We start from the raw sequence: 27046 nt of genomic DNA, 5'->3' as shown, positions 1-27046 counted from the left end.
TTGAAGAATTTGGTCCTACATCAGGGCTACATCCAATAAATAGTAATTCACGGAAAAAAATTTTAAGGGTTATGTTCTCTGTGTGGTTTGTGGTAAGCCTCCGGCTCTAACCTGCACCGAAAAGACAAGGTATTTACATTCTCGGATTTATTAATACCAGATTTATTCATTCACTCATCCAAGATTATAATATTATTTGGAAATTTTCTTAGAAATTGATCTAAATTTCTTAAAAGATTGAAAAAAACGTTTCTATTTTCGCATATTTCTGACTTTTTTTCCATTACATTTCCCAATAATAAAAAAATACAAAATAATCCAAAAATTTAATTGGGTAGATGGATCTAGGCTGTCGAATGGTTGTAGAATTCTTTTCTTATGTTGAAATATTAAACACGAAAAATAACATACGCAAAACTTTCCTCCCCACGGAAAATTCGTGACTTAAATTATGTTAAAGAATTGAAAAACTTTTAATGACATGTAGAAAAGTGAAATCGTGTCTCTTAAAAAGAAAAAAAAGAAAAAGAAGAACAAACGTTGAAAAATAACATACCAAGAACTTCCACAGGGTTGCACAAAGAACTTCAACCTTAACCTTTCGTTATTCTGGGTCAGGAAACGCGTAATGTTTTTCATGTGATTAGGTGTTTGTGTTTTGATTTTGTACATGGCTTTGCCCCTCGAATTCTTAATTTAAAAAATTCATATTTAACGGAAATTCATTTTGTTATAGTTATTCAATTCTATTTTTATTACTATTTTTCTATTCTGGTGTCATTGTATTTGAATATGTCCTCATAAGCTTAGCTTGTGGTGCGCTTCTAGTTATTTTTTATTTGGATTTTAATAATTCAATGTACTATTGTTATTAGCTGCTTAATTTTTAGCAAATTTGACGTTTTTTCTGGTGTTTAATTATTCATCAGTAGGTAATTTAGTAATTTGCTTGTTCTTGATATTAATTTATAAAGATCTTTTCAACAAACAGCAGACATACACAATTTTCGTTAGTGAATAGTGTGCCCTTAGTTAAAATATATTTTTCTTCCTAGAGTATAGAGTATTTGAAAATATTCAATTATTAGGTCCATAGAAGTAACATCCGGATGACGATATCGTTTCAGACGATGCTGGTGGATATTTTAAAACTGTTCAGCAAGGGTTATGACAAAGACGTAGTTTGACAAAGACTTAACATTGTGACCTTGACAAAGACCCGGATCTTGATATGGTCACAACGTTAAGGTTTTTGTTGTAGTCTTGACAAGCAGTGGGTAACTGGAAGATTTTAATTTGCTTGGAAGCTCCTGTATATTTTTAAATATTGTAGAATTTGGTCCGACGTGAAAAATCATTAAAATTCCTGGATGAAGTGGGCTAAATCCCTTCACTCTTTACCACAGCAAACGAATAGAATGGCAAATTCGCTTTTCAAGAAACAAAATGATCCAAATGTGTAAAATTTGAAGAAAAGCTTATAACTAGTTGCTTATAAAAAAAGCTTAAAAATTGCATTTTTAAAGGTTGTTGAACTTCACGAAGCGTCGACCATTCATCAGGGACTTCTTCAGAATCGTAGCACGTCTTTGCACGACATGAAGGCTATTGTAAAAACATGGAGAAATCGATTGCCAGTTATTGCTGATGATTTGAGCCACTGGAGTGACGTCTTTGCTTGGAGGCAACACCATTATCAATTTATTGCCTCACATTTTGAGCAACAACAAAATGAACAAACTAATGCTGCAGGCCACAGTATGCTTGGTAAGCGATTTGAAACAGTTGTGTTTGATTTTTCAATGTGTGGTTCATAATTATACTAAATGATTTACTTACTAGTTACTGTTAGGTAAAATAGTGTTGTAACCTTAAATAAAGATGGTTTAACATACATACCACCAAAGTCCAAGAAGTATATACAATTTCAAACCGCATATAATGAAGATTTAAAATTTGTAACTTCTACACGAAGCAGTATCATTGTGTAATTTTGTATGTGACCTATATGTTATCAGTGCCTTAACTATTGGTACTCCCCAAAAACTATTGAAAGTTTGCGTTCTGGTGATAGTTAGTACGCTAATAAGATACTGTCAGTGAAAAGGTTGTAGGCCAACAATAGGTACATTACCTTGTAGAAAACTGTATATCGTGTGATTAATAAATTTTGTTTTATCCCGTAAGTTCTTAGGTTGTGTTTATTTCAATTAGACTGTGAATGCGGATCATGAACATCGGTCCAAAATATATGCCACTTTTTAGTTTTCTGTTTATCTAGTCCCAGGGGTTTGTTTTGATACTTTTAGATTGGTTATTTTGTTCATTAATGTTTAGCTGAAATAAATAGCCTTTTGCGCTATATATTTGTAAAATTTTAAATATAACATATCAAACATTCAAGGTCGATGCAGCGATTCGAATGGGATGTTTTGTAAGCAATCGTGAATTCCATTTCAGCAGGTTCTGATGCAGGACGGAAGGGAAATAGCCCTGCTAGTTTTTTAAACAAACTCCTCCATAAGTCTCCAAATTCTTAGGTGATGCGTAGCAACAACCCTAACTATTTTTCAAATCATTTAAGAACCCAAATATTGCGTTGTATTCCTATTGGAATTATTCAAAATTATCATATATTAAAATAATTAAATAGCCTTGAAATTAGGTACACTTTGCATTAGCTGTTCATATCGCTATTTTTTTTCCTCCTTTCCTTCATACCTTTGGTGAAAAGCAGAATTAATGTAAAATGAGATAAAAAGTAAAATAAGCTTAAATAAAACACATCAGTGCTTAGCTTCAGAGAGGAGTTTCTTCAACTCCCTCTCTTTGGTCTTCCCTGCTATAATCGTCGTTTTTTTTTTCTGAGGGTTTTGTCGGTGAATAATTTCGATTTAAAAAGGAAAGTTTTAAGCTTCTACATCTGTCATTTGATCCTGTATTGGGATATGAATTCTTCTTGGATATGCCGAGTTCTTTCGGAGATTCGTGGGGAGGGGGAGGATATGAATCTCTTGTGTGCAGACATTCTGATTAATGTGTCAAAACCATTTCAAGAAACCAAAAACTAAACCGAGTGTTGAGCCAACAAAATGGTTTCCATCGTAAGATAAAACTTTTCCAATGGCCACAAACTCTATATTATATTTACAGGTAATATACTTGAACGTTTTTCGTTGTCTTCTATTTCATTAAGGGGGAAGGGTAGGAGAGAAACTCCTTGATGTCACAAAAAAAAAAGTTCGTGAAAGGTGTAATACGAAATTGTATTATTTTTTCCAGAACTGTTGTGAAAGCCCTTGATTCCCCTCCTTGATTCCCACATCTTCGACTGCTCTCTTAATTTTTGTTTTTTTATCATTCACTTTTTTATTTTAGGTGTTCATGCTTCTGCTTTGGCGATCATTCATTTTGGAAAGATAGCTCGCAAGCATAGCTTAACCGGAGTTTGTCTAGAGTCTTTGTCGAGAATTTATACTATCCCTTCCGTTCCGATTGTTGACTGTTTTCAGAAAATAAGACAACAAGTGAAATGCTACTTGCAGATGGCGTTGATGCATGGAAAGAATGAGTTACAGGAGGTGAATTTTTTTTGCATACAGCTTCTTTGTATTTTGTTGTAAGTAGAAGAGTGGAGAATCAGCGGGTCAATTTTATATTATTTCTTTCCTTCCTCTAAGGGGGAAAAACTTGATAATTTATTTTATCTAAATTGATTCTTAAGTGTCTTTTCCTTTGGAAGTAATAACAAATATCAATTGCTGTGAGCAAATAAACAACTTTAAACTATTTTATTGAAACATCTTAGTATGTAAAAAATATTCACCCCCAATAGAGAGCAGAGCCAATAAAGTTGGGTACGCTGACAAAACACATAGCAATCTGTTCATAATAAAAACTACTCAATTCTGATCCTCTCCAAACCCGCTCTTATCCACATTCCTCACAAAAATCCACGCTCTTTCGGTTCCGTTCCTCTCTGTGCGTCCAAGAATTTACCAACATGTTCTGGCCTCCATCCGTCATTTGCCAAGATAAACTCGACCCCTCCGCTCCCAGACACTCTGCACCCTCCTCTTTCTCATCACTCCTCTTTCCCGTATCCATCTTCCGTTCCCATCTCCCCTTTTCCCCTCTATCAAGAACACTTCCAATTTGACTTCTTGCCCGATCACCATGAAACCCTATCCCCATCCCATTTGTTTTATCCCCCGTGGCCACCCTATCAATGTGACTCTGGTATCAGAGTTTCTACATGTGAAAATTACCCTGTAACAATTCGCAATTTTTCTCTCAGACTGTCAAGTCAAACCAGTTTCACCTTCCTCATCGCGCCTCGTCTATACCCTTGTCCCTATTCCCATCTATCAATTCCCAAGATAAGTTTGCCTCTTACCTTGCTTTTCTGAGGTCACATAACCCAAAATTAAAACCCTAACCAAAAACTACTGAAACTCATTGATTGTCAGATTTTCCAAATCCCTTTAAATTTTCTAAATTTTTAGTTACCGACGCTGAAAGTCTTAATTTTGACAAGAACTCAAGGGGCTATCAGAATTAGATCAAGTCGATGTTTTAGCTACTATAGAAGTACAGTCTCATGACCAAGAATCCCTTCGTTTTTCAAATTATTCAGAATTTATTAAACTCCATCCTTCAGATCACCCACTTGGAAAAACAAAGAAGGGGTGTCTTGTATTTTACTAAATTCAACCTTTATCTCAAAATTATTCCATTCCCTAGTTTATCTGAGTATGATGAAATCCTTTAACTCAGTGGTTCTCAAACTGTGGTACGCGTACCCCTTGGGATAGGCAAATTTTTTTTAGGGGGTATTGGCCGCTTAACAAAAACAAATAAAACAACCCTTTACCTCCAGGACTGGTAATTTTATTTATATCTTAGCTATAGTTTACTTAGTACCGGTAACTGAAAAGGGGTACCTAAAATGTTTTGTGGATAAAAAGGGGTACAGTGTCTAAATAAGCTTAAGAACTACTGCTTTAACTATTTATCAGACCTAAAGTACTCCCCCGTCCCTATAATATTATTTCTCTCGTCTTGTCCCCATCTTCAAATTTAAGCATTCATTCTCTATAACGAATGGCTCCTTCTGACCTTCTTTCTTTTAGGATTTGGCTGAGTACTGAACATATTTACAATATATCTGTAGAAAAGTTGCTACTTTCTACAAAATGTTAAATTATATATATCTTGTTTCTTTCCCTAAAAAAAAGATTTAAAAAACTCTCCTGTGATAAACCCTTTATGAGTCGATCCATAAAAACCAATTAAAAACAAATTCAACCTTTATAGAAATGTTAAACAATTAAAAGGGAAGTACGCAAATTCGCTTGATCCTACTACAAAACAAAGTCGAAGAATTGTGCATTTATGAACCGAATAATCGGTATTCTGAGATAAAAAAAAAACTTAACCTTCTTAACTTAAAAACTTGAAGCTTAACTTAAACCTTCCTTAATTCCCTTAAGTTAATGCCAATATCTTAACAGGTTTCTTGCTTACATCGTCCAGAGCCTTCTGGCATTGTCTAATGAATTACCAACAGATGGTCTTTTACCTTCTTTTCCTTCTATCTATCCGGCAGAGATCGAGAAAAGAATTGAGAAACTAAGAAAAACAAGTGTTCGCCTTTAGATATCCCATTTCCTCTTATTAGTACTTTCAGTGAATTCCTTTTGAAGCCCTTGTCTTTGCTTTTCAATGAGATTACTGAGTCCGGCCAGTTTTCACAAATATGGAAACAGGGATTTTTAGTCCCCTAAAAAAAGAAAGACGGAAAGCCTGGTTTCGAAGGTGTTCGCCCTATCTCTCTCACTCCTACATTTCAAACTATATGAAGAGCTCCTTGCAGATTGGCTAAAAGAAAAAAAAAATCCTAACCTTTAACTGACTTGAGGCAATTTTGGAACTTCAAATTCACTTTTAACTCTTATTATCTTGTTCCTCTTATTGGCTCAATAGGTAAATTTCTCGAAAAGCTTAATTGATGGTTAAATATAGTTTCGATTGAACTTCAAAGAAGATTTGACCCTGTTAACCAAAGTATATTAACTTGAGAAACTTGTCTCTTTCTCTCGTATAAACTTAGTGTCCTCCTTCCAATTCTTTGAGGATTTATACTTCCTTTGTCCGCCCGTATCTTTAATATGCTTTTCCAGTTTGACCCTGTGGTATCTCTCACGAAGGATAAAAAAAAAAAATTTAATCCATCCAAAAAAGAACCCTTTGAATATTTTTCAAAGAAGTTAAGATTCCCCTCTATCTTCTACAAAGAAAAAAAAAAGAAAGAAAAGAAAAAAAAGGTTGGAAGCACTTAAGCAAAGGAGAGCATCGTTGTGTCTCTGATCGTAAAAAAATATGATAGAAAAACCCTCGCACGGAAAATATTTCCCTAAAAGATACTCTCACCAAAATTCCACCGATCGCGGACTGTTTCTAAACCCGTTCCAATCTTATCCCTCATCCTTTGCTTCAATCCAAATATGAAAAAAGCTTTGTCTCTTTCATCACAGAAAAGAAAGGCAAAATATCCTGCTAGTTTACCTCTTATATTATTTGGCACTGATGTTACCCAAGATTTGTATTCGTTCGCTTGTTTTGTCCCCCTTCCCCTTTTTTCATATGTCCCTTTAAGAAATCTTTTTTTTATAAATGTATATATTATCTGACTGTTTTTTAATTTTTACCCAGTTTTTTTCCTTTTTAACTTAATCTGACACTTTGTATTTTATGACTACGAAATTCGAATTTGGCGCCTTGGGGTTTTTGGTGGAAAATTTTCGGAATAAATATTTCATTGTATCTCAAATACCCGTAGATTTAGAAATACGATCATTATTAATGCGCAGGGGGGAATTACATTAGGGGAGAACTTTCTGGGGGTATTTTCCATGGAGGAGGAGATTTCCTTGAATTTCATTTTTTTTTTTTTTTTTTTTTTTTTTTTTAGACCACAATAGCACGCAACAGGTAAGCTATTGCTTCATAATTTTGTTGTTGGATTTTTGGTATTTTTGATTCACTAAAGAAAAAAACTCCAAAGAAGCATTGTGTGAAAACCATTTTCGATAGAAACTGGATATTTGAATTCAGTTCAGAAGGTTCTATTAAAACTGCCCATTTAGTTCTTGGACCCAAAAATATGTTTATCACTGTAAGTTAAAGATTTTGCGAGCAATTTTTTGCAGAAGTCACCCAAAAGTTACAAAAAAGAGCAATAAAATAGGTCTATTTAAACATGCGTCTTCATTTTTCAGGGACTGGAAGTTATTGACTCAACTAATTTGAAATATTTCACGAAAGAGATGACAGCTGAATTTTACGCTTACAAAGGCCTAATGTTGGCTCAGCTCGGAAGATCTGATGATGCAAATAAAGCATTCTCAGCCGCTGTGCAGCTTCATGATAGCCTCACCAAAGGATGGGCCTTCTGGGGAGATTATTTAGAGCAAGTTTTTGTTAAAGATCCAAAAAATGTCACCCTTGGAGTATCTGCAGTCACCTGCTATCTTCATGCGTGTCGGCATCAAAATGAGCCAAAAGCAAGGAAATACTTATCAAAGGTATTTAATAAACTTATTCATATTTTTGAACAAGTAATGGGTTAGACAAGACCTTATAGTTGGAATTAGTGACACGTAAACTAAGCGTTTTGAACTTAATCCTTTTTTTCAGTTTTAAGTATTTGAATTGTAGTCCCAATACTTGTTTAATTTTGAAAAGCGTTGTTTTATGGCTGATTTGGTTCTTCCTAATTTGAAGTATGTATGTTGCACAAAATTTTATTCTTTATTTGTTTTTCTGTTTTTTTTTTTTTTTTTTTTTTTTTTTTTTTTTTTTTTTTTTTTTTTTTTTTTTTTTTTTTTTCTCGAAAAGTGTGTTCGAAACACTCCGATAGAAATCGTCCAATCTCGATGTTGCAAATACAGTTATTTTGATTTTGACAGTAATAGTATAAGTACAAAAACATATAACATGACTGCTACAAAGTCACTAAAGTCTCTAAAACTGGAGAAGGTCTCTAAAAGTCCCTAATACAGCTCTCAAGTCCCTAAGAGATCCTTTTTGCAAGATCAAGCCGTTTCAATAGTTCAGCTGAGAAATCTTTTTATTGTATTACAGACTGTTAGTGTCCTGAAGACTGCAGAATAGTCTACAATGTTCAAGCCTTCTTGATAAAGATGGACGAATGGATTTGGTATCCTTTGCCTCTGGAGTCACTTAAGCTGCCGAGCTTTTTTGTTTTCATTTTTTAGATATGTATTCTCAAAGATTCGACATTTTTTCTCAGCACGTTCTTAATGGACTAATAGCATCAACCAAAGTGGCCATCGGTGTCAAACCCTTGCGTACCTAATCTTTATGTGACCAGTACTGACATGTTGAATCCATCCTCTGTTCTTTCGTTTATTTGGGGTTGGCTGCTTTGTTTCGCTAATCTCGTGTCAAAAACTTTTTTGTTTGTTTCGTCATTAAGATATCAAAGAGTTCGCACTATTGAGCATACTAGTGTATTATCATGAATAGTATGACCGACAGGCTTTCAGACTTAGAAAGTAATCGGCTGTCTGTTGACCAATTATTATCCACGCCTATTGCAAATGATAGTTTAAGTGAAGGAAATAATACTCAAGCAATGAAAGCTAGTAATTTTTTGGATAGTCAGTCGCTGAAGAAATGGTCGGTCAAAGAAGATACTATTTTTGCATTTTGGAATTGCCAAGGCCTTAAGACTGCATACCCTACACTGTGTAACATATTAATCTAATCTATTGCAGTGGTACCTGTAACCTAATAAAGAAAAATCCTCTGGCTTTAGTAACCGAAAATTAAAAAATCGATGTAAAAAAAAAAAATAATGCTAAAAATACTCAACTAAAAGAAATCCAGGAGTGGTAACTGCTATTCACTTTCAGTTCAACATTTAATTTGTAGTCTCAAAGTTTTTCTTTTGGAATTAAAAAACACGCCTGAAACTTCTCTAAAACGACCTCAGATCGGAAAGTACATCACAGGACGCCTTTGTTCAAAGAGGTTTATAGCCCCTCTCCAAAACCAAAAAAAGATGACAGCATCATTATGTCTCCATTTTTTCGTTCCCATGTCCTTAAGTAGTATTAGATTGCTATACTTATGTAATGCCTCATGAGATAATTCTCTGGGTTTAGACTAAGAATGAGGTTTCGAGTTCAAGTCTCATTCTTGAACTTTTTTGCAAATGGTGTGAAAGCAAGTAGGACACGGGCAGGCTACTTTCTTCAGCAATAAAGGATTCTTCTCATCATCAATCAAAACAAAGACTGTGAAACAATAATATCGTTACAAGTTAGGAAACTTTTCTCCAGAACCAGAGAGAGCTGAAAAAAAGAGTGGAGAAGAATGATGGAAGCCTGCAGGAAAACAAGAAAAAGAAAAGCAAACTCTCGCTGGACTTTTTTTCCGGCAAGCAAAGAATAAAGGCTCTTGAAAAGTCATTACAAGAAAAAAAAAAAAGCGATGGGTACAAGGAGCAAGTTACCGACAAGCTGTTTGAAGGAGCCAGAAATCGGCTTAAAATGGGCATTGAGAAGAAAGACCTGATTGAAATGCAGCTCGCCCAAGCCCTGTTGGATGGGTCACTTTTATTGCACACCAAACAGAAAAAGGATTTGGCAGCTATTGACAGTACTCAGTTAATTATGTGCAGAAATAAAGGCAGATGCTGATAACTGAAGATCTAAAGGAAGCAAAGTAAAGCCAGGGAAAAACAGCCCCCAAAAAATAACAAACTAGTAATTTTGAAATATTGCGGTCTTGTGATTATTTTCCGGTCATTAATCAAAGTAGTTACCTGTGTATTTTTCGAATTTTGCACCTTCATATGAAAATCAAGAAAAAAAGAAAATGAAAAAATCCAATTGGAAAGCCAAAGGGTCGAATCATGTTGATATTACCCATGAAGATGACGTTACATTACTGACCGTCCTGGTTTTGGATTTATGAGAGATCGGTTTGAACATTAAGTCTAATGTTAATTGTGTAATTGATACGGTAATCAACAACTAGACCAGGTCCCTATTGGTCCCTTTTTTTGGTGTCAGAAAGGTTCCAAGGCACAATTCAGTCATTATCAAAGACTGAACCGCAAAAGTGTAAACATAAGTAGAACTTCAAAAGGAAAAACAAATACATCAAACAAATTAATATTTATGAAAACAAAGCAAATAACGATATGAAACAGCTGACATTATCAAAATTTGAAAATATTCCGATTCAAATTTTTCTTAAGATTACTGCTAAGACATTCAGATCCTTTGGGCCCATATGCTTAAAGTACAACCAGATCTCAATGTAATATAATACTGTGAAGTTGAATAGTTTTTATCATAGATTGAAGGAGAATTATGGACAGATAGAGTAGAGAGAAAGAGTATGATATTCCACACAAACACTGAAGATTTAATTCAGTAATTATGAAATCTAAGCTGTAAATTTTTATACTAACTCAGGATATTTGAAACCCAAAAACGTTCAGTGTAATAAATTTGGGTTGATAAAAGTTAAAACTAAGAGTTAAAGTGTATAACTCGGAAGAAGGGCTTCAATCAGGATGTAATGCCAATAACTGTTAAGGCTTTTAAACCAAACGTCGCAAATACATTTCAAAAGAAGGATTCTCATCAACAATTATGCTCAAATATTTCACCTCATTTGTCCTATTTCTAAAACTTTTATTTATATTTACAATGTCTTATAGGATTACTCCTTGAGCTACTGTTTCTCCACCTTTTATATATGTATCTTGGAGCATCTACATTTAATTTTGTTATGACTGTTATTTGTGCTTTCCTGGTTTGATTAGATCGTAAAAATTAGTTTGATATTTCAGTGAAGAGTCAGTAGCGCAAATACTCAGGTACAGCCGACCTTCTTCCAGCCCAATTTGCATTATTGTTGGTGAGAAAGAGGGTGAAGGAAATATTAATGAGGCAAATAGAATATCGCCATTCTCTTTTCTTAAAATTTGAAGAGAGTCGCACTAGATGTGAATCCCTAGATTTATATTTACTAGTTAGCATATTTGTATTTACTAAATTCTTTAATAGTTTTGTAGGCACGACAAGCTTTATGGCTCTATTTTTAGGATGACTACTATTGTTCGAACTATTTCAGTGAGTTGTAGGCTTATACCAAGCTTTGAAAATACATTTTAAATATACTTTTTGTTAGGTGATTTGGCTATTGACGTTTGATGATGAGAAACTTCAAATTGCAGAAGCATTAGACAAGTACTCTGTTGGAGTACCCGCTGTTCACTGGTTACCTTGGATACCCCAGCTGCTTAATGCCCTCGTGCGAAACGAAGGCAAATTAGTACTGAATCTATTGATTCAGGTATGTCAGATTCTGTTTATCTAATAGCAGTAAAAGTATTATATTTCTCTCTGTCTTTCTCTCTTAAGGCACGACAAGTTTTTAGTACAGAGAGAGTGTTTGGGTACCCACACCTCCTTGTTTCACTACACAGAGAGAGGCTCTCTCTCTCTCTCTCTCTCTCTCTCTCTCTCTCTCTCTCTCTCTCTCTCTCTCTCTCTCTCTCTCTCTCTCTCTCTCTCTCTCTCTCTCTCTCTCTCTCTCTCTCTCTCTCTCTCTCTCTCTCTCTCTCTCTCTCTCTCTCTCTCTCTCTTTGTTTTTGTTAATGTTCTTTGATAATAAATTGCCTTTTTTTTTCTCTGTATAACCCTCCGCTTGTTACAAATGTCAGGACTGATCCTTTAAGTCAGTAGTAAATTCATTAAGCGAAGTAAATTAATCCTATACGCTGATTTTGATTATGATAGCCTTTTACCTCTGTTTCTGTTACTATACCACGAAGACCTTTTATGAAACCAAAAGATTTCCCCATTTTTTGTTTTTTTGCAATTACCTCGAATCTCGTGTTAGAGTAACTAGCCTACAACAGAAAATAAGTTAGTTTGTCTTGCCTATAGTAGAAGACTTCGGCGACGACATCTGATACTTTGACCAAATTTCTTTCCTTATTGGGTGGTCAAGAGAAATGAGGGATCATGACCCCTTTACTTTGGGGTCTTGCCGTAGACCCCTTTTCTTTGGGTCCTGTACCACGGCTCCTTTACCTTGAAGTTTTGAACACGACCACCCTATTTGTTTTATCAAATTAACAAGAACGGTAAAATCTAATCTTTGACTTCCGACACGAAGTATTGTACCGCGAAATTTTGCAGAATTCGAAATAAAGTACTTTATTCAAAAAAAAAAAAAACTACAAAATCTTTAAGTCGTGCATCAAAAGCATTATTTTCAATGATCTAATATTAAAAAATAAATGCAGTTCAAGCTTAGATTAATTGATGTTGATTGAACTAAAACTCAGAAATTCATGAGCATTATTGTTTAACTAATGCTTTGTCCAGTAGTTTTAAACTGATCTGAAGTCCTACATGAATGCTGGAAAGGCATGCCATGTGTTCCCAAAATTCCCTATGCTTTTTCATCTTTAAATTAACAGAATCAAGTTTCGTCTATGTAATTAGTGATTTGATACCTCTAAATTTTTTTTTTGTGATTTTTCCTTTGTTTTTGTTTTAATTCTTCATTCAAAACAAATTGTTTTTCATTCATAAGTAAAATTATACCTTTAATACTAGCGATAAGCTTCAAAATGACCAGAGGCTACAACAGAAGCTGCTGTATTTGCCGTAGGCTTTTTCATCTTGTTAACTCGAATTAACAGAATCGAGTTTTGTCTATGTAATTAGTGATTTGATACTACGAAAATTCTTCAGTCTTGAGACTAATAGCATAGAAATTGGTTAGAGTAAACATTGTCCTTTACTTTACGTGGAATTTTACGTGGGAGTATATTTAAATGTGACCTGTAAGATAAAAACGCACGTATTTTAATATGTATATATGGTGGAACGGAAGAAAGTACAACCATTGATGTTTAATTGTTTTCAACAAAAGTGCTTCAGGTTGTTGAGTGTTTTATTTATGTTTTTTAAGGTTGGTCGAATGTTTCCACAAGCTGTATACTTTCCTATACGCACTCTTTATTTGACCTTGAAAATGGAACAACGTGAAAGAGTAAAAGCAGCTGATCAAGCATCTCCAGCTCATCCAATGCAACCTCAAACGCCTGGTAATTCTCATTCCACCGGTGAGGTTTTTTTTTGTGCTGAACTATAAAAGAAACTCGTTTTCAAAAATGTTTTCGCTCATTTTTAGATTATGTAAGTAAGTAAGTAAAGCAAGTAAGACGGCACTAGAACCTTAAGTCCAAACCGGCGGTGCTGTTCTCCGTTTCATGGCCCTTCAGCCAGGAAATGTAATGGGGGGGGGGGGGCTGGGGGCCAACCATCCTGTGCTTTCACACACCCTTCCTGCTTACCTTCCCCAGATTTCTCCAGGTACCCATGTTGAGATGGGTCGACTCTGGCTGAGCATACAGATTCACGCCACTGACCCCCGTCCCAAACCAAATACCTGGCCACAACTGGGATTGAACCCGTTCCCCTTGGACATAGAATTATCATACCAGTGCGCCAACCACTTAGCTAGGACGGCCAAAGTTCATTTTTTGATTGCTCTTTATTCGCTTTTTGTGTATTTCGTTATTACTGTTGTGTAGATAGATAGCCTATATAAAAGTTCTTAAATAGTCATTTTATATTGATAAACTTCTAACTTCGATTTTCGTTTAGCTTCTAATTTAGCCACCCCTTCGACTTGTGTGCTGTTTACTTTTGAGCAGCTATCACTTGCGGCTGTATCTACTCATCATCTTTAAGTTATTGAAGCTACTTGAACCGAGCTTTTGAAAACGAATTCATTTTAAAACTCGTAAAATCTTCTGTAAACCTTATGAGAAACTGAAATATATGATAACACTGGTTTCATTCCCGGCGTGTGTTTTTATTTTGTACTTGATGTAAATATAAAAGCTTTTCCAAAAATGTTACTCATGAAAGTATTTCTTCCAGTATTTTTGTGGGTTTGTCCACGGCTGAATGTTAAGAGCAATTTTTAGCCCGGTAATTCAAAAGGTGCAACGCGACATTATTATCAAACTGAGATTCGTAGCCTACACTCTTAACTCAGCTTGGCTTATTTTGTTAACTCAATCTTTTTTACTGCATCTTACTTTAATCTCAAAATGCTGGGATATTTATATTCTTTTCTCCAAAATGCGGTGTGTCTCATTTGTGGATTTCATGTTTAGACATGAACAATCCTTGTGAATTTTTATAAAGTAGAAGGGCTCCAAAGGGTTGTAAAGGATGTGTATTTGGGTGTTTTAACGAGTGATTTGCAACTCCTTTTTATGTCATTTTAATTGCCTTTTAGACACTGGGCCATATTATGAGCTTTTATATTAAAAGATAGGCATCCTAAAAGCACCTTACAGGGTACAAGACTTTTACAAATTCTGTGTCAGTTCAATATATGTATGTTGATTGCTGGAAACAGCAAAGTCTATGCTGTTAGTAATTTTCTCCATGTTTCGCCTCGGAGTCCACTAGGGAGTCACGATTTCCTCACTAGGGTACCCAGAATCGTTATTTTTTTCAAATCCACGGTTGATTTTGCAAGGTTTACTTATTAAAAAAATGACATACGAAGTTCAAGCTTTCTGCTTTAGTTTATTGTAAGATTTTAATCGTCATTTCTAAGATAGATTCTAGGATCGTCATAAGCGAGATAGATCTTGAAAATGTCTACATTTCATTTAGTTGCCGATTTAAATCTTTCGTTAGAAGAAATCATATGGAAGGCAGACCGGAAAAACAACGCTAAAAATAAAAAAATTAGACTTTATCATTTTCTGTTTATATATGCGTAAAATTAGATATATTTATAGGAAATAAATTAAACAGGAAATAGGAAAAAATTTTCTTTTAATGTATCCAGTTAAACGCTCCTAAGAGGAATTTGAAACTTTTTTCCTCAAAGGGAAAACTTATTTCGATATTTATTATTTTAGGGCAATTTTTCCATAAAAATACATCGTTTCTGACATGATTAAATTTTTAATTAGAAAGACTTTAAGTTATTTATTTGAGTTTCAGTAACAAACGAAGTTGTTCAGTGCCAAACATTTTAGTAACAAACGAAGCAATTTTTACAACAGATTTAGCTTTTTGAAATTGATTCAGATGTGACAAAATACCCCCGAGCATGGTTAGGGATACAAAACTTGTTTGTCGAAATGAAGGTATAGGTAAGGAATTTTTCTATAGGATCTTATCAAAAATGGAATTTTTTAGAAACTGTGTATCTCACCAGTGATTTAGGAATCAGATCTAAACAAATCATAAATATTTGATCTATTAATGAATTTCACTCCATAATTATTTTTGTTATGAAGCTTGCGGTGCAATCAGTAGCGATGGAACGCAGCTTGTTTTTGCCATAATCATTTTTAAAATGACTGAAACCCATCTTGAGGGTATTCAAAGATGGCATTATGGGTATTTCATCGGCTTGGAATTTGTTTCGTGCGTCAGCTTGTCTTCGGGTAACGACTTCTGATCAATGGTTTTAACTATAAACCCTTTCATGAAAATAATCGGTATGGGTGGGATGATTACGAGTCAGTTCACTGAGAAAAAATACATTAAGTGCGCCGCTTTTTTCTCTTTTTTTTACGAGAAAACCACTTTTTGCGTGCAGTGTCTTACTGCTCATTATTTTCCTACGCTCATTGCTTTTATTTTAGATGGAAGCCAACAGAATCCGGATGGCAGTCAAGGAATTCGTGCTACCCAGCCAATGTGGCGTTGTTCCCGGATTATGCACACGCAACGAGATCTTCATCCAACTGTCTTATCCTCTCTCGAAGGTATTGTTGACCAGATGATATGGTTTAGAGAGAGTTGGTATGAAGAGGTGTTGCGACAGCTAAGACTTGGACTTGCAAAGTGCTATGCAATTGCCTTTGATACAAGAATAAATGTGGCTGAGGCAACAATTACACCCCATACTCTAAATTTTGTAAGGAAGCTTGTGTCCACGTTTGGCATCGGTATTGGTAAGTTCTTGGCTTTGGATCTTGAGATTGTTTTTCTTCTCCGTGAGGTTTAGAATTGGATTATTACAAAAAGGTGATTACTGGAGGTTTTCTTCAGCTATGAAAAAAGTAGAGTGGAATTTTTTTTTATATTTATAAGCTATGCAAAACAAATCAAGGGAAACGTACTTTTTTTTATTTAATTTTTCCATTATCAGAGAGTACAGGCTCTGGTCACCTACGATGGATGTGTTTATCGAAGCTTCTCCTTACCTTTTTTTCTTAAGAGGGCTAAGCTAGTCCATCAAGAGATGAGGGGCTTCTTTTCATAGTTTTTTATTGATATCATTGACAGAATTCCTAAATTTGCAATATTATTTTGTAGAAGAGTCTAGTGTTTATTATTTTATTTGTTGTATTTGTCGCTGGCTTGTTTGTCGTTTATGTATAGCGGCCTGAGTTATTCATGTCGAACATATACCTCCTAACATATTCTTTGTTTATCATCTGTCGTTGAATTGTCTATCTTTACTTCGTTTGTTCTAAAAATGCTAGAGGGGCATGTTTATGAAGTCTATGACGTTAATCACAGATTAGGTTTCGTATTGCCAAATTTAGCATAGTAGATTTCTTATCCGTGTGTGAGCTAACTTTCGTTGAAGATTTTCTTCGTATCACATGTAATGCCCTAGAAGGCTTTTTTTCTTCTTTTGTTTTGTCTGTATCCTCATTGAAATACTTTTTGGTCACAGGTGGAGGTTGAAAATAGTTTGATTTTGATATATAAAAGTATTAGAACACGTTATTTTAGTTTTTAAATTAACTGAATCCTAGGTAAGTCACCTAGGATGTATATTTGAAATTCCTGCAAACTGAACTGTATGCTCTCGGTTTAGCTTCTTTTTTTAACTTTTTTTTTAAAACGATTCACAGTGAGCTATTGACAACTGTAGTATATAGAATTTTGAATTGCAGAAAATATCGCCAGCTCAGCCGGAGGATCCTTCAACAATGCTGCATCTGAAAGTTTAGCACGACGGGCTCAAATTACTGCTCAAGATCCTGTGTTTCAAAGGATGAAGACTCAGTTTTCTTCAGATTTCGATTTTAGTCAGCCTGGTAGTATGAAGCTCCATAACTTAATTAGTAAATTCAAAAAGTGGATCAAAATTCTTGAAGCCAAAACAAAATTGCTGCCGAAGTAAGTTTTGCCTCCATTACTATCTCTTAACTTGCAGGTGTTAATATAACTTATTGATGTGCAATGTTCCTTCCAAAATTAAACAAGAGTTTTAACTTCCCAGTCTTAGATGTTATGGAGTTTTTAGCACATACTGTAATTATGAAAAAAATAGATGCCAGTAATATTTCGAGAAATTCACACCCTGAAATTCAGACCATCATGGGTTGCTCCTTGGTCCATTTATACTTATATCCATTTATAGTTATATTTAAATTTTCCTGTCTTTTGAATAGTTGAAAATAATTTATTTTTTGTTTGTTTTTTCTTGAACTCTGTGAGTAAAATGGTACCCATCATGCCGAAATTCTTTCAAAAATCATTTTGTTCAAGGAGCTCTTACCCAAAAACTCAGATTTTTTTTATGTTAATCTATATCATTCAGCGTTGCATTTTCTGCAAAGGACAACATCCTCCTGTAAATTTATGGATCTTAGGTAACGGATATGGGTAGTTGGTTTCTAGATCCCATGCGTATATCCTCAAGATTCTGGGGCTCAGCTTTTAGAACTTGAGACTTAAACACTAAAACCAAAAGATCTGGTGACTTGTTTTTTTTTCTTTTTTACCTTTGGACTAGGAAATTGCTCATTTTTACGCCACGCTTGATAAGTGCTCATCTTTCAATGTTTGTGTGGTTACTTGAAAAATGTAAAGATATGCATTTTGTTTATTGAATAGTGACATATGGCAATTCTTTAAATGTTTTGAGCCAAATTCTTTGAACTAGATGGCTCTAATTTATCTATTTGAAAAGCAGTACCTTGTGCTCCTGTTTAATGAAATTTCATTTACCACAGTTCATTGCTCAACAGTTAAGCTCTAAAACCGTCAAATGACAAAGTATATGTACAGACGGGCACGGACGGGGGACAGTCGTGGGAAATCCACCCCTCTTGGAAAAATGGTGACCCAAAAGTTTGTTTAACTTAGTTTGGACTTCCAATCCAACCAATAATTTTCTGACCGCCCGCTCCCCACCTGTATTGGGCGAGAATGAATCTGCGTTTTTGTAGCATATATTATCACCTTTGGACATATAGGAGTTCCCAACCTCAAGTTGAGAAGAACACGATTGAGATGGGCAGTGTGTACAATAATTTTCTGGCTATTGACAAAGTATGTAATAATCTATAATAAGCGGAATAATGATAAGAGTTTTATCTATTGTAGATGATTACTTTATTTGTCTGTTAAATCAATAACCCAAAAAAACTTATGTCCTATTGCATCATTAAACTGGTGAGATTGCGAGTGAGCAGGTGGACGTAGACGAAGCTACACTAATTGATGGGAAAATCCTTAATGATGTGACTGGAAAAGACGCAAACATTTACACTTTCAAGATAAAAGCAACTGCTATTACTATAAGAGTGCCAAGTAACCTGGAGTCAGCAGCAAAACTGCCTACCGGTGAGCCTGCTTTGATGTTTCAAAGACTAGTCACTGTTGCAAAGAGTTCAGATGAAGAATTTCAGATGTTTTCCAAGTACGAACTCTGCTTCCCGCCACCTTCGTTATTTGAGCCGAATGGTTAATTAAAAGCTTGGGTGAACTTCAGTATGTACTAGATGGCGGGGCCCTGCTACATCGTTTGCTTCGGGAGAAATGCAGCGCTTGCGCGGATATCTGCACCTAACCCATCTACTATGTGAAGCGAAGATATGGATGCGCTTTCATAGTGTTTGACGGGTATTTATCTGGACCCTCAATCAAAGACGTGACGCATGGGAGGAGGAGCAGGTCTAAACGCTGCCCTAAGATCAGTATTCAGCCGCAGATGCATTGTTCAGTATAAAAAAAGATGATTTCCTTAGCAACGCAGAAAACAAACAGGCAATCATTGGCCTGCTGCCTGGCTACCTTATGTGAGATGTAGAGTGTACCAGTCGCCAGTCGATGCTGACCTGCTGATTGTGATGACTGCGGTCGAGTCAGAAGAACGCCAAGCCACTGTCTTAACAGGAGAAGATACGGGCTCACTAGTCCTTTTACTGTACCACACGAAGCGAGACTGTAAACGGATATTTTTCCATTCCGAGTCAAAGTCACGGAAAAATGTAGACCATCTGTGGGATATATTGGCAGCTAAACTGAAACTTGGGGACACCCTTTGCGACCAAATTCTTTTCCTCCATGCCTTTTTCGGTTGCGATTCAACTTCGCGAATTTATGACGTAGGAAAATCTACACCACTTAACCCCACGAAAAAGAAGAAAAACTTCCAGGATATCACCAGACTTAGACTCAGCATCTACAAAAGACGACATTAGAATAGCTGGAGACAAGGTCCTGCTTATCTTATTTGGCTTAAATTGTACCTGCGCTTGTGTCAATTTCAAAGGAACAAGCTGTTGGAACTGCGAAACAGTTAGTGCCGGAAACCTTGAAGACGATGGTAGCGAACAAGAAGACCAAATTTTTGAATAGCCTTGCCACTATTTAAAGGATCTCTGTGATGCTGTGATTTTTATCTGCCTTATGTTATTGATCTCTGTGTTCATTATATCTGAGTATATTGATCTCTTATTTGGAACTAGTGTTTCGTCTCAGCTAAGGGAAGCTCTTTGACAGAATGTTTTGTTGTTTTTTTTTGTTGTAAAATATGCGTTTCAACTTCCCCTTCTCCGTCTCATTCTTACTCAATTTCGCAAAACTAAGGTTCCAGGCATACTGGACTTTATCTGGACCCAGTCTTGGTTGTTACCAAGGCGCGAGGCCACAAACCTTTTGCCATAGGCCAAGTTTAATATACACTTGCTGGCTGAACCTTTCCCCCAACATCACTCTGTCTCAAAGCTTTAAGCCCAAACAATTCTTTTGACTTCAAACATTCAAACATTTAGTTTCATGTTCATCAGCAAAAAAAGCATAGAAATGACATATCTAATCATATTTACAGGTTCAACCTCAAAAAACTTTGATTTGTGAAAGAGCTAGAGTGGCAAACTTTTCGAATTCGGAACGAGCACATATTTTTTGGTCGGGTAGTGAAAGAATCATTTGTATAGCAATTTGTTTGAGGTTGACCATCTTTTTTCATAAGTATCCTAGACTATAAAACCGCTGAATTTTTGAAGTTTTTTTTAATTTTTCTCTTTGCTAATGTAGCACAAATAGAGAAAAGGAAAAATGTCAAGGTAATACTTTTTCAGGTCGTTTTTAATTGAAGAAAAATGTCGTTTCTTGAGTAATTTTAGCCAACAGACAGCCGAAGTGGAAATGCCCGGAGAATTTCTTTTACCAAAGGTATATGATGGTTTCTTATATATATTAAATTTTCAATTGTTTTTTTTCACTATTTGAATAGCTTTTTTTAAACTTTAACTTTCTTAACGTCTTCTTTTGGACAGCTTTTGTATTAACGTGTTTTTATGCGTGAATGCTTTTGATAATGTATAGTCAGTCATTATGTTAAGGTAACATTGTAACAATTGAGTAAAAAAAAAATTAAGTAAGTAAGTAAGACGGCAATATACCCTTAAGGTCCAAACCGGCGGTGCTGATCTCCATTCCATGGCCCTTCAGCCAGGAAGTGCAATGGGGGGCTGGGGGCCAACCATCCAGTGCTTTCACACACCTTCCTGCAAACAATTGAGTAACTTTGTATATGTCATCTCATTTTATATGTTTTTATTTTATGCTTGAATTGCTTTTCTATCTTAGCCACAAAGGCTCCTAAAAGATGGATGGCTAGCTATTTCTTTTACTTTTGTTCATGAGTGTTTTTATGTTTTTTGAACAAAATGTAATTGAACAGGAAAATAATAAAAGCAAACAATCTATCTTTTTTTGAAGCGTAACCTCTAAAATAGTTCACCATTGTTTTGGTATTTTGACATGTAAAGTAAGTTTGACGCTGTAGGTCAAGTGGATCAAGATATTTTAAAACATCTCTTGTTCAAGAATATTAAAGTCTTGAATTAGTGAGCTCGAAAATTCATTTTAGTTTACCCATAAGAAAGTACACGGCTAGGATTCCCTCAGGTTTTTTGCCGGAAAAATGAAAAGATCTTGAAAAGTGGGCTTCAAAGATTTTGGTTTCTAAGCGACTCAACATATTCAGTAATGGAAAACTGGTTAATTTTGTTACTGAAATTGAATTATTAACATCTGATTATCCGAAACATGTGTAGCTTGAATTTGAAAGTTTGATCGTTCAATTCACCTTCTTTCCGATCCTTTTCAAATCCGATACAACAGTTGCTTCTTAGCATTAAAATCACCCTACTGAAGACTTCGATAAATGCGGCTAAGACATTTTTTGTTAAACGCTACAGAATTTTAGGAATATTGTCAATGATTAAAGTTTCCTTAATGAAGTGAACTCCGTTTTTGAACGTAGAGTTCCTTGTGATACTTTTGCTGATAAGATCTGAGATAAATACTGATAATGTCATAAGCCCTCTCAGTTTTTGTGATTTTGAATAACTACCATTTGTTCACTTTGTAGCACGCTCATTACTTTGTCCGTATTGCCCGGTTCTTACCAAGAGTGGAAATTGTTCCAAAGCATAACACGGCGGCTCGACGGCTCTATATCCGTGGTCATAATGGAAAGATTTATCCTTTCTTGGTAGTAAATGACTCCTGTATTGGTGATGCTAGGAGAGAGGAAAGGGTTTTACAACTCTTCAGAATGCTGAACCATTACCTTGCTAAGCAGAAAGTAAGTTGTTTCTTTGATCTGTATCTACCTGAATGTCTATTTTCTTCCTTTTATTTCTGATTTTACGCATTTATTCTATCTTTATTACTTCTTTTGTCATTATCCTGAACATCAATCTTTACTCTTTACATGTACGATACGATAACGATAAACCATTTTATTATCAAACACCATCAACACCAAACACCGTATCAAACACCAAACACCGTATCAAATAAGGTCATGCCGATCAGCGGCGGTTCTTGTCATCATAAAATATAAAGCATTAAACATATAAAAATCACAGCCATGGCCATTGTCAGACAAATTTATACCTTGATTCGAAATATCACAGAGTCAAACTAAAACCTAAGACTTTGAAATATTCAACTATTGAAGAAAAAAACACTTTCAAAAACAAAATGAATAAAAAGAATAATGAACTAAATCAAATAGAATGAACTAAAACTAAAGCATTAGTACAGTTACTGAGGGGTGAGTCCAGTAATAAAAATCTTGACGAACCACGGAATAAAACTACTTGCGTAATGCCGTATGGGTACCGGCTGAATTTTTGGTACCAGTTGAGCCATTTGCCGCAGGAGCCGTTGGTGCGAAGGGAGATCGTCCCCTGAGAGCGGTTTTGTCATAACTAAGGTTTTCAAAATTCCGAGAAAAACGACTTTGAAATTTTCACTTTTGCTGGAACTTACACGGTACAACCGATTTTCTTCGCAAATATATAAAAAAAAAAAGACAAAAATAACTAGGAGGGTCTCCCGAATTTGAGATGGAAAAGGTGAAGTTTTCATTGTCAAAACCTGAAATGAAATGCACATATGACAATCCGACCTTACTGAAATTTTAGTAAACTTAGATATGGCAAAATGGTCTGGGCTGCCTATTCTTTTCACTACGAAGATACGACAAACGAGTTCTGATGCAGCAATACCATTTGAAAAAGTATAAAAATTAAAAAACCTCAGAAACGTTCATTTTTTGTTGAGTTTCTTTGCTAGCCGCCGTTTTGCTTCAATGGAATCCTCTTCTGGACGTTGATCTCGCGCAGACGGAGAGACTTCCAAACGTATCCCCCTTGGCCTTGTAGTACTCTTCAATCTTGGTTTCAAAATACTTCTGGTCTTGGTTGGGGATGAACTTCAGGAGATACTTGACATCTTTGATTTTCGCATCAGGTAGATCAATATTTTTGCCACAAGGTTTGGGCAAAACAAGACGTTCAACAACACGGACAGCCGAAGCGTTGGGACACTTTTTAACTGAAGTACATTCTTGTGATATAGTAGCCTTTTGCAAGTCTCCAGAGAAGGAAGTTTTGAACCAAACTCTCTTAGCGTTATCCTGACGGAACTCAAGATGTTTTACCTTTGAATTTGGTACCAATATTGTATATCTTATTCGTCTGGTATACAATATTGTATACCAGTACTTGTATATCTTTACTGGCTTTTGAAAGTCAAAAAACTTTGACTGGGTCACTTGCAGGACATTCAAAGGACGTGTCCTTCTTACTTTCAGTAACTTCCTCACCAGATCTAGTGGAGAGAACAAATCAAGGTGCTTTAGCCCCCTCTTAATAGTGCTATGTACAGCATCAACCTCCTGTATAGTCGAATGACCTGGTTCAAAATACTTCATAACCACTTTTTCTAAGCTTGGAAATGTTCTTAGGACATCTTGGATGGCGAAGCTTATAATTGAGTTTCGGTTCTGGGACACGCACGAGTCCAACCAAGTAATTAACTGACAGATATCAGGGTGAGTATCAAGAACTTTTTTTAGTATGGCCACTAGTCCACTAGCTATTTCGTTTGCCCCACGTCCAGCCTCAAACTCGGATTAAATGCAACAGTATACCTCATTGATTTTCTTACTGTTTCAGACTGTTTGAGAAACTCACTGTTTCATTATAAATCCATTTTTTTAATGACAAGCACCAATTTTCAACGACTAAGTTGGATAAATAAATTTTATTTTGCCGTTTATGCCGTTTTCTTCTTCTTTGACGCCAAATTTTCAATTAAAGTATGCGTCTCCTGTCGTTTTTGACAAAATAATACTACGTTTTCTCAGTGCCAAAATTATTTATAGTTAGGTTAGGTTGGGTTAGTTAGATTAGGCTGGGTTAGTTAGGTGAGGTCAAAAAGTGCTTAAATTTGAATTTGCGATAAAAGCGATTATTATATTCGTAAAGAACATAAAAAAAGCATCGAGTGGTATGTTCACTTTATTTGTAAATCAATAATATGAACTGCGAAAAATTTACCGACAGGCTGCTGCGTTACAAGGAAGCACTACCAAAATACGATCATAACCAAGATTTATTCTGACCACTGATACGCAGCAAAAATCATAACAAATTAGGTATTTGATAATATTAAATTATACTCTATATATGTACAATATATAATATAATATATATAATATAAGATATAAAATATATTATATTCTTGGAGCAAAATATTAGTCAATTCCACAAAAATGAGGTACTAGATTCCTGTAAATATTGTGCAGCTTGTGCAGATGTAAATAATGTCCGTTTGTGACTCATTGTGAAACTTTTACAAAATCTTTTCTTCTTCAAAAGTGTGCGTCGACGGAGTTACGACAAAAATGCCCATGTAATTTTCCCATATGAGATACGACAAAACCGCTCTTAGCAAAACAGCAAAATGTGAGATACGATAAACGAGAAATCTAAAATTGAGGCACTTCTAGTTACGATACAATAAAATGGTCGACGGAATCGGATAGAGCAAAAAATTTCACATTAGATGGCCGTCTTAACTCCACTTCCCGAAAAAGTTGCAGATGCGACAAAACCGCTCTCAGGGGACGAGATGTTTCGGGGGGAGTATTTCACGATGCCGCGCATTTGCAAAAATACCGACATCAAATTTAAAACAGAATTCATCACAGCGTGTCGAAAGAGTTGTAAGGGAGACTTATTTGAAAAGGGAGCAATAAGGGACTTTAGGAGATTTAGACACTACCAGAAGAGCTCGGTATTAGATCCTTTCCAGGCGGTGCTTCTGGTCCGAAGTCAGGTCGTAATGCCAGACGGGACAAGCATATTCTACCAGCCGTCTAACAAATGTAAGAAAAATACGCAATAGGTGGGGATTGGGGTACCATCAACAAACCAAAACGTGTTCTCTGCCTTTGAGGCGTTCTTATAGACAATTGCATCCTTAATCTAATCATTCTTTCCTCTTAGTTAAACTTCTCTTCTTTTTTGTCTACTTTGACACTTCTGTTTCATTTTATTTTCTGTTTTGTCTGTTTTTACCTCATGGTGATTACCTTAATAGCTGAGATGACACGTCGGTGCTATTAATCTGCGGTAATTTTATATCTCCTTCGTCTGTTTCCCTGTCTTTGATAACTTTTTGTTACCTATTTTGTGTTCTGTTTATCTCCCATTCGGTATGAGATATGTGTTTTGTCTGGAAAAAGAAAATACTGAAAGAAGTGAAAAAGAAAATACTTGCCCTTTCTCGTTCAAATCTTAATTGTCTGTTAGTGAAAATATCATAATTCAAGGTTACTCTCATTGGTTTGGGCACAGAGACTATTTCAGTATGTTCTAGAAGGGACTCTAGAGGGGCTTCTCAAGAAATTATAATATTCGGTTTCCAATATTATTGTTGGATGGAAATCGTTGTGCATATGAGGGGGGGGGGGGGTGCCCTCTTCTCAGCTCCCGCTTTATACGCTAAAGTTTTATTGAAGCTTTAATGACAGCGAGGTGAGTGCGAACAAATATACTTAGTGGGTAATTGCAAGTGTTTTATTCACCGATTTTTTTCAAAACATTCGAACAATTTTGGATGAATTATCAATGGGGAATATGAGTGGCAATTGTCAAGGAGGTGATAGATACGCCGGCCCCTGTATATAATTACTATATGTTGCGTATAGATATACGTTTCTTAGTTGTCTTTGATATTCAAATTTTCAAATTTGGGTTAGACCCATCATATCGGATTTTTTTTTCAATTTTTTTTTTAAAGTTTTTAAGTTTTTTTAAGGTAAATGTACATCAATAAGCCTTTCTGATCGTGAGATATTGTAAATAATTTTTACCCACTCCAATTGCTCTTGTGTTGTATACTTTTTATTTAAGTATTGGGGCCAAAAAGTCAAACTTCAGCGTAAAGAGCGTTTAAATGAGCCCTCACAGTTTGCAATTGAATGAGCCCTCTCCCGATATTCCAGGACAGTTTATTTTGATAGGATCACCCGTGGGTAAAAACAATAAAGGACTAATCACACATTTTTGACCATGCTTATTAGAAAACGTTTGACTTTTCGCATTTTTGCATTTGAGGGCTTGAAAAGTAATTGAAAAATCAATGATAGAATAGCGAAACAAAGTTACTTTAAAATGTATGTCGTTATAGTGCAGTAATTATTTCAACTTCCAAGTCAAACGAAGAGTAAAACAAAATTGCAGTAAACCTGAGCAAGAAATACTTACATTTATTTCTATCAAAATTCTAGCAATTAACTTTAATATAACAACGAAATTAATTTGAAATATCAATAGAAAGTGAATTTGTAGACGGAAAACAATGAAATCGTTTCAATACATGGATGTAAGCATCATGTTTGAATTTATCTTATGTGTGAATGGGGGAAAAAGACTCTATTATTTGAGGAAAGCTGGCCTTACTCAAAAACATACTCGATAGTAATGTGATATTCAATTTTGTATTTACGAAATTCTGTGACATCTTAATTGCGAATATTGCTAAAAAACCTGCAAAGTGTCTTCCTTATTTTACAGTTGCTTCTGTTTACAAAACCAAGCTTGTTTTAATTTTAATTCAGGGTTAGAAAAAAACAAGTGAAAGCCATACCCCTTATTTGGCTGACAAGTATGAAACAGCTGAGAAACCTGCGTGTTTTATTCGATTAATTGCATATATATATATATATATATATATAGGTACTTGGAGTAATTATATAATGGTGGGGGAGGGGCAGATGAAATATGATTTTCCCTGGGTGATCGATCTAAAACGAAAAGTATATTTTTAATAATGTTTTGTTTTAATGCTGCGAGAGATGTCTTAGGGAGGATTTCTCTCTTCCCCTCCCT

General features: G+C 35.3%; 1 protein-coding gene across 1 annotated transcript in view; it reads left to right on the top strand.

Annotated features, from left to right (window-relative positions):
- LOC136030130 (transformation/transcription domain-associated protein-like) overlaps window positions 1–27046 on the top strand; it is a gene marked incomplete in the record, with an annotated part of 128034 nt that overhangs the window by 89286 nt on the left and 11702 nt on the right. The window contains 9 exon segments of the mRNA XM_065708813.1: window positions 1527–1767; window positions 3379–3581; window positions 7281–7586; window positions 11233–11397; window positions 13030–13183; window positions 15743–16054; window positions 17009–17234; window positions 20429–20522; window positions 21727–21942. Of these exon segments, the coding sequence (XP_065564885.1) occupies window positions 1527–1767; window positions 3379–3581; window positions 7281–7586; window positions 11233–11397; window positions 13030–13183; window positions 15743–16054; window positions 17009–17234; window positions 20429–20522; window positions 21727–21942 (1917 nt within the window).

The sequence above is a fragment of the Artemia franciscana genome, chromosome 8 (genome assembly GCF_032884065.1).
Source record: "Artemia franciscana chromosome 8, ASM3288406v1, whole genome shotgun sequence".
In the NCBI taxonomy this organism is placed as follows: Eukaryota; Metazoa; Arthropoda; class Branchiopoda; order Anostraca; family Artemiidae; genus Artemia; species Artemia franciscana.
Note: the sequence above shows the minus strand (reverse complement) of the source record. Positions and strands in the feature narration are given on the sequence as shown.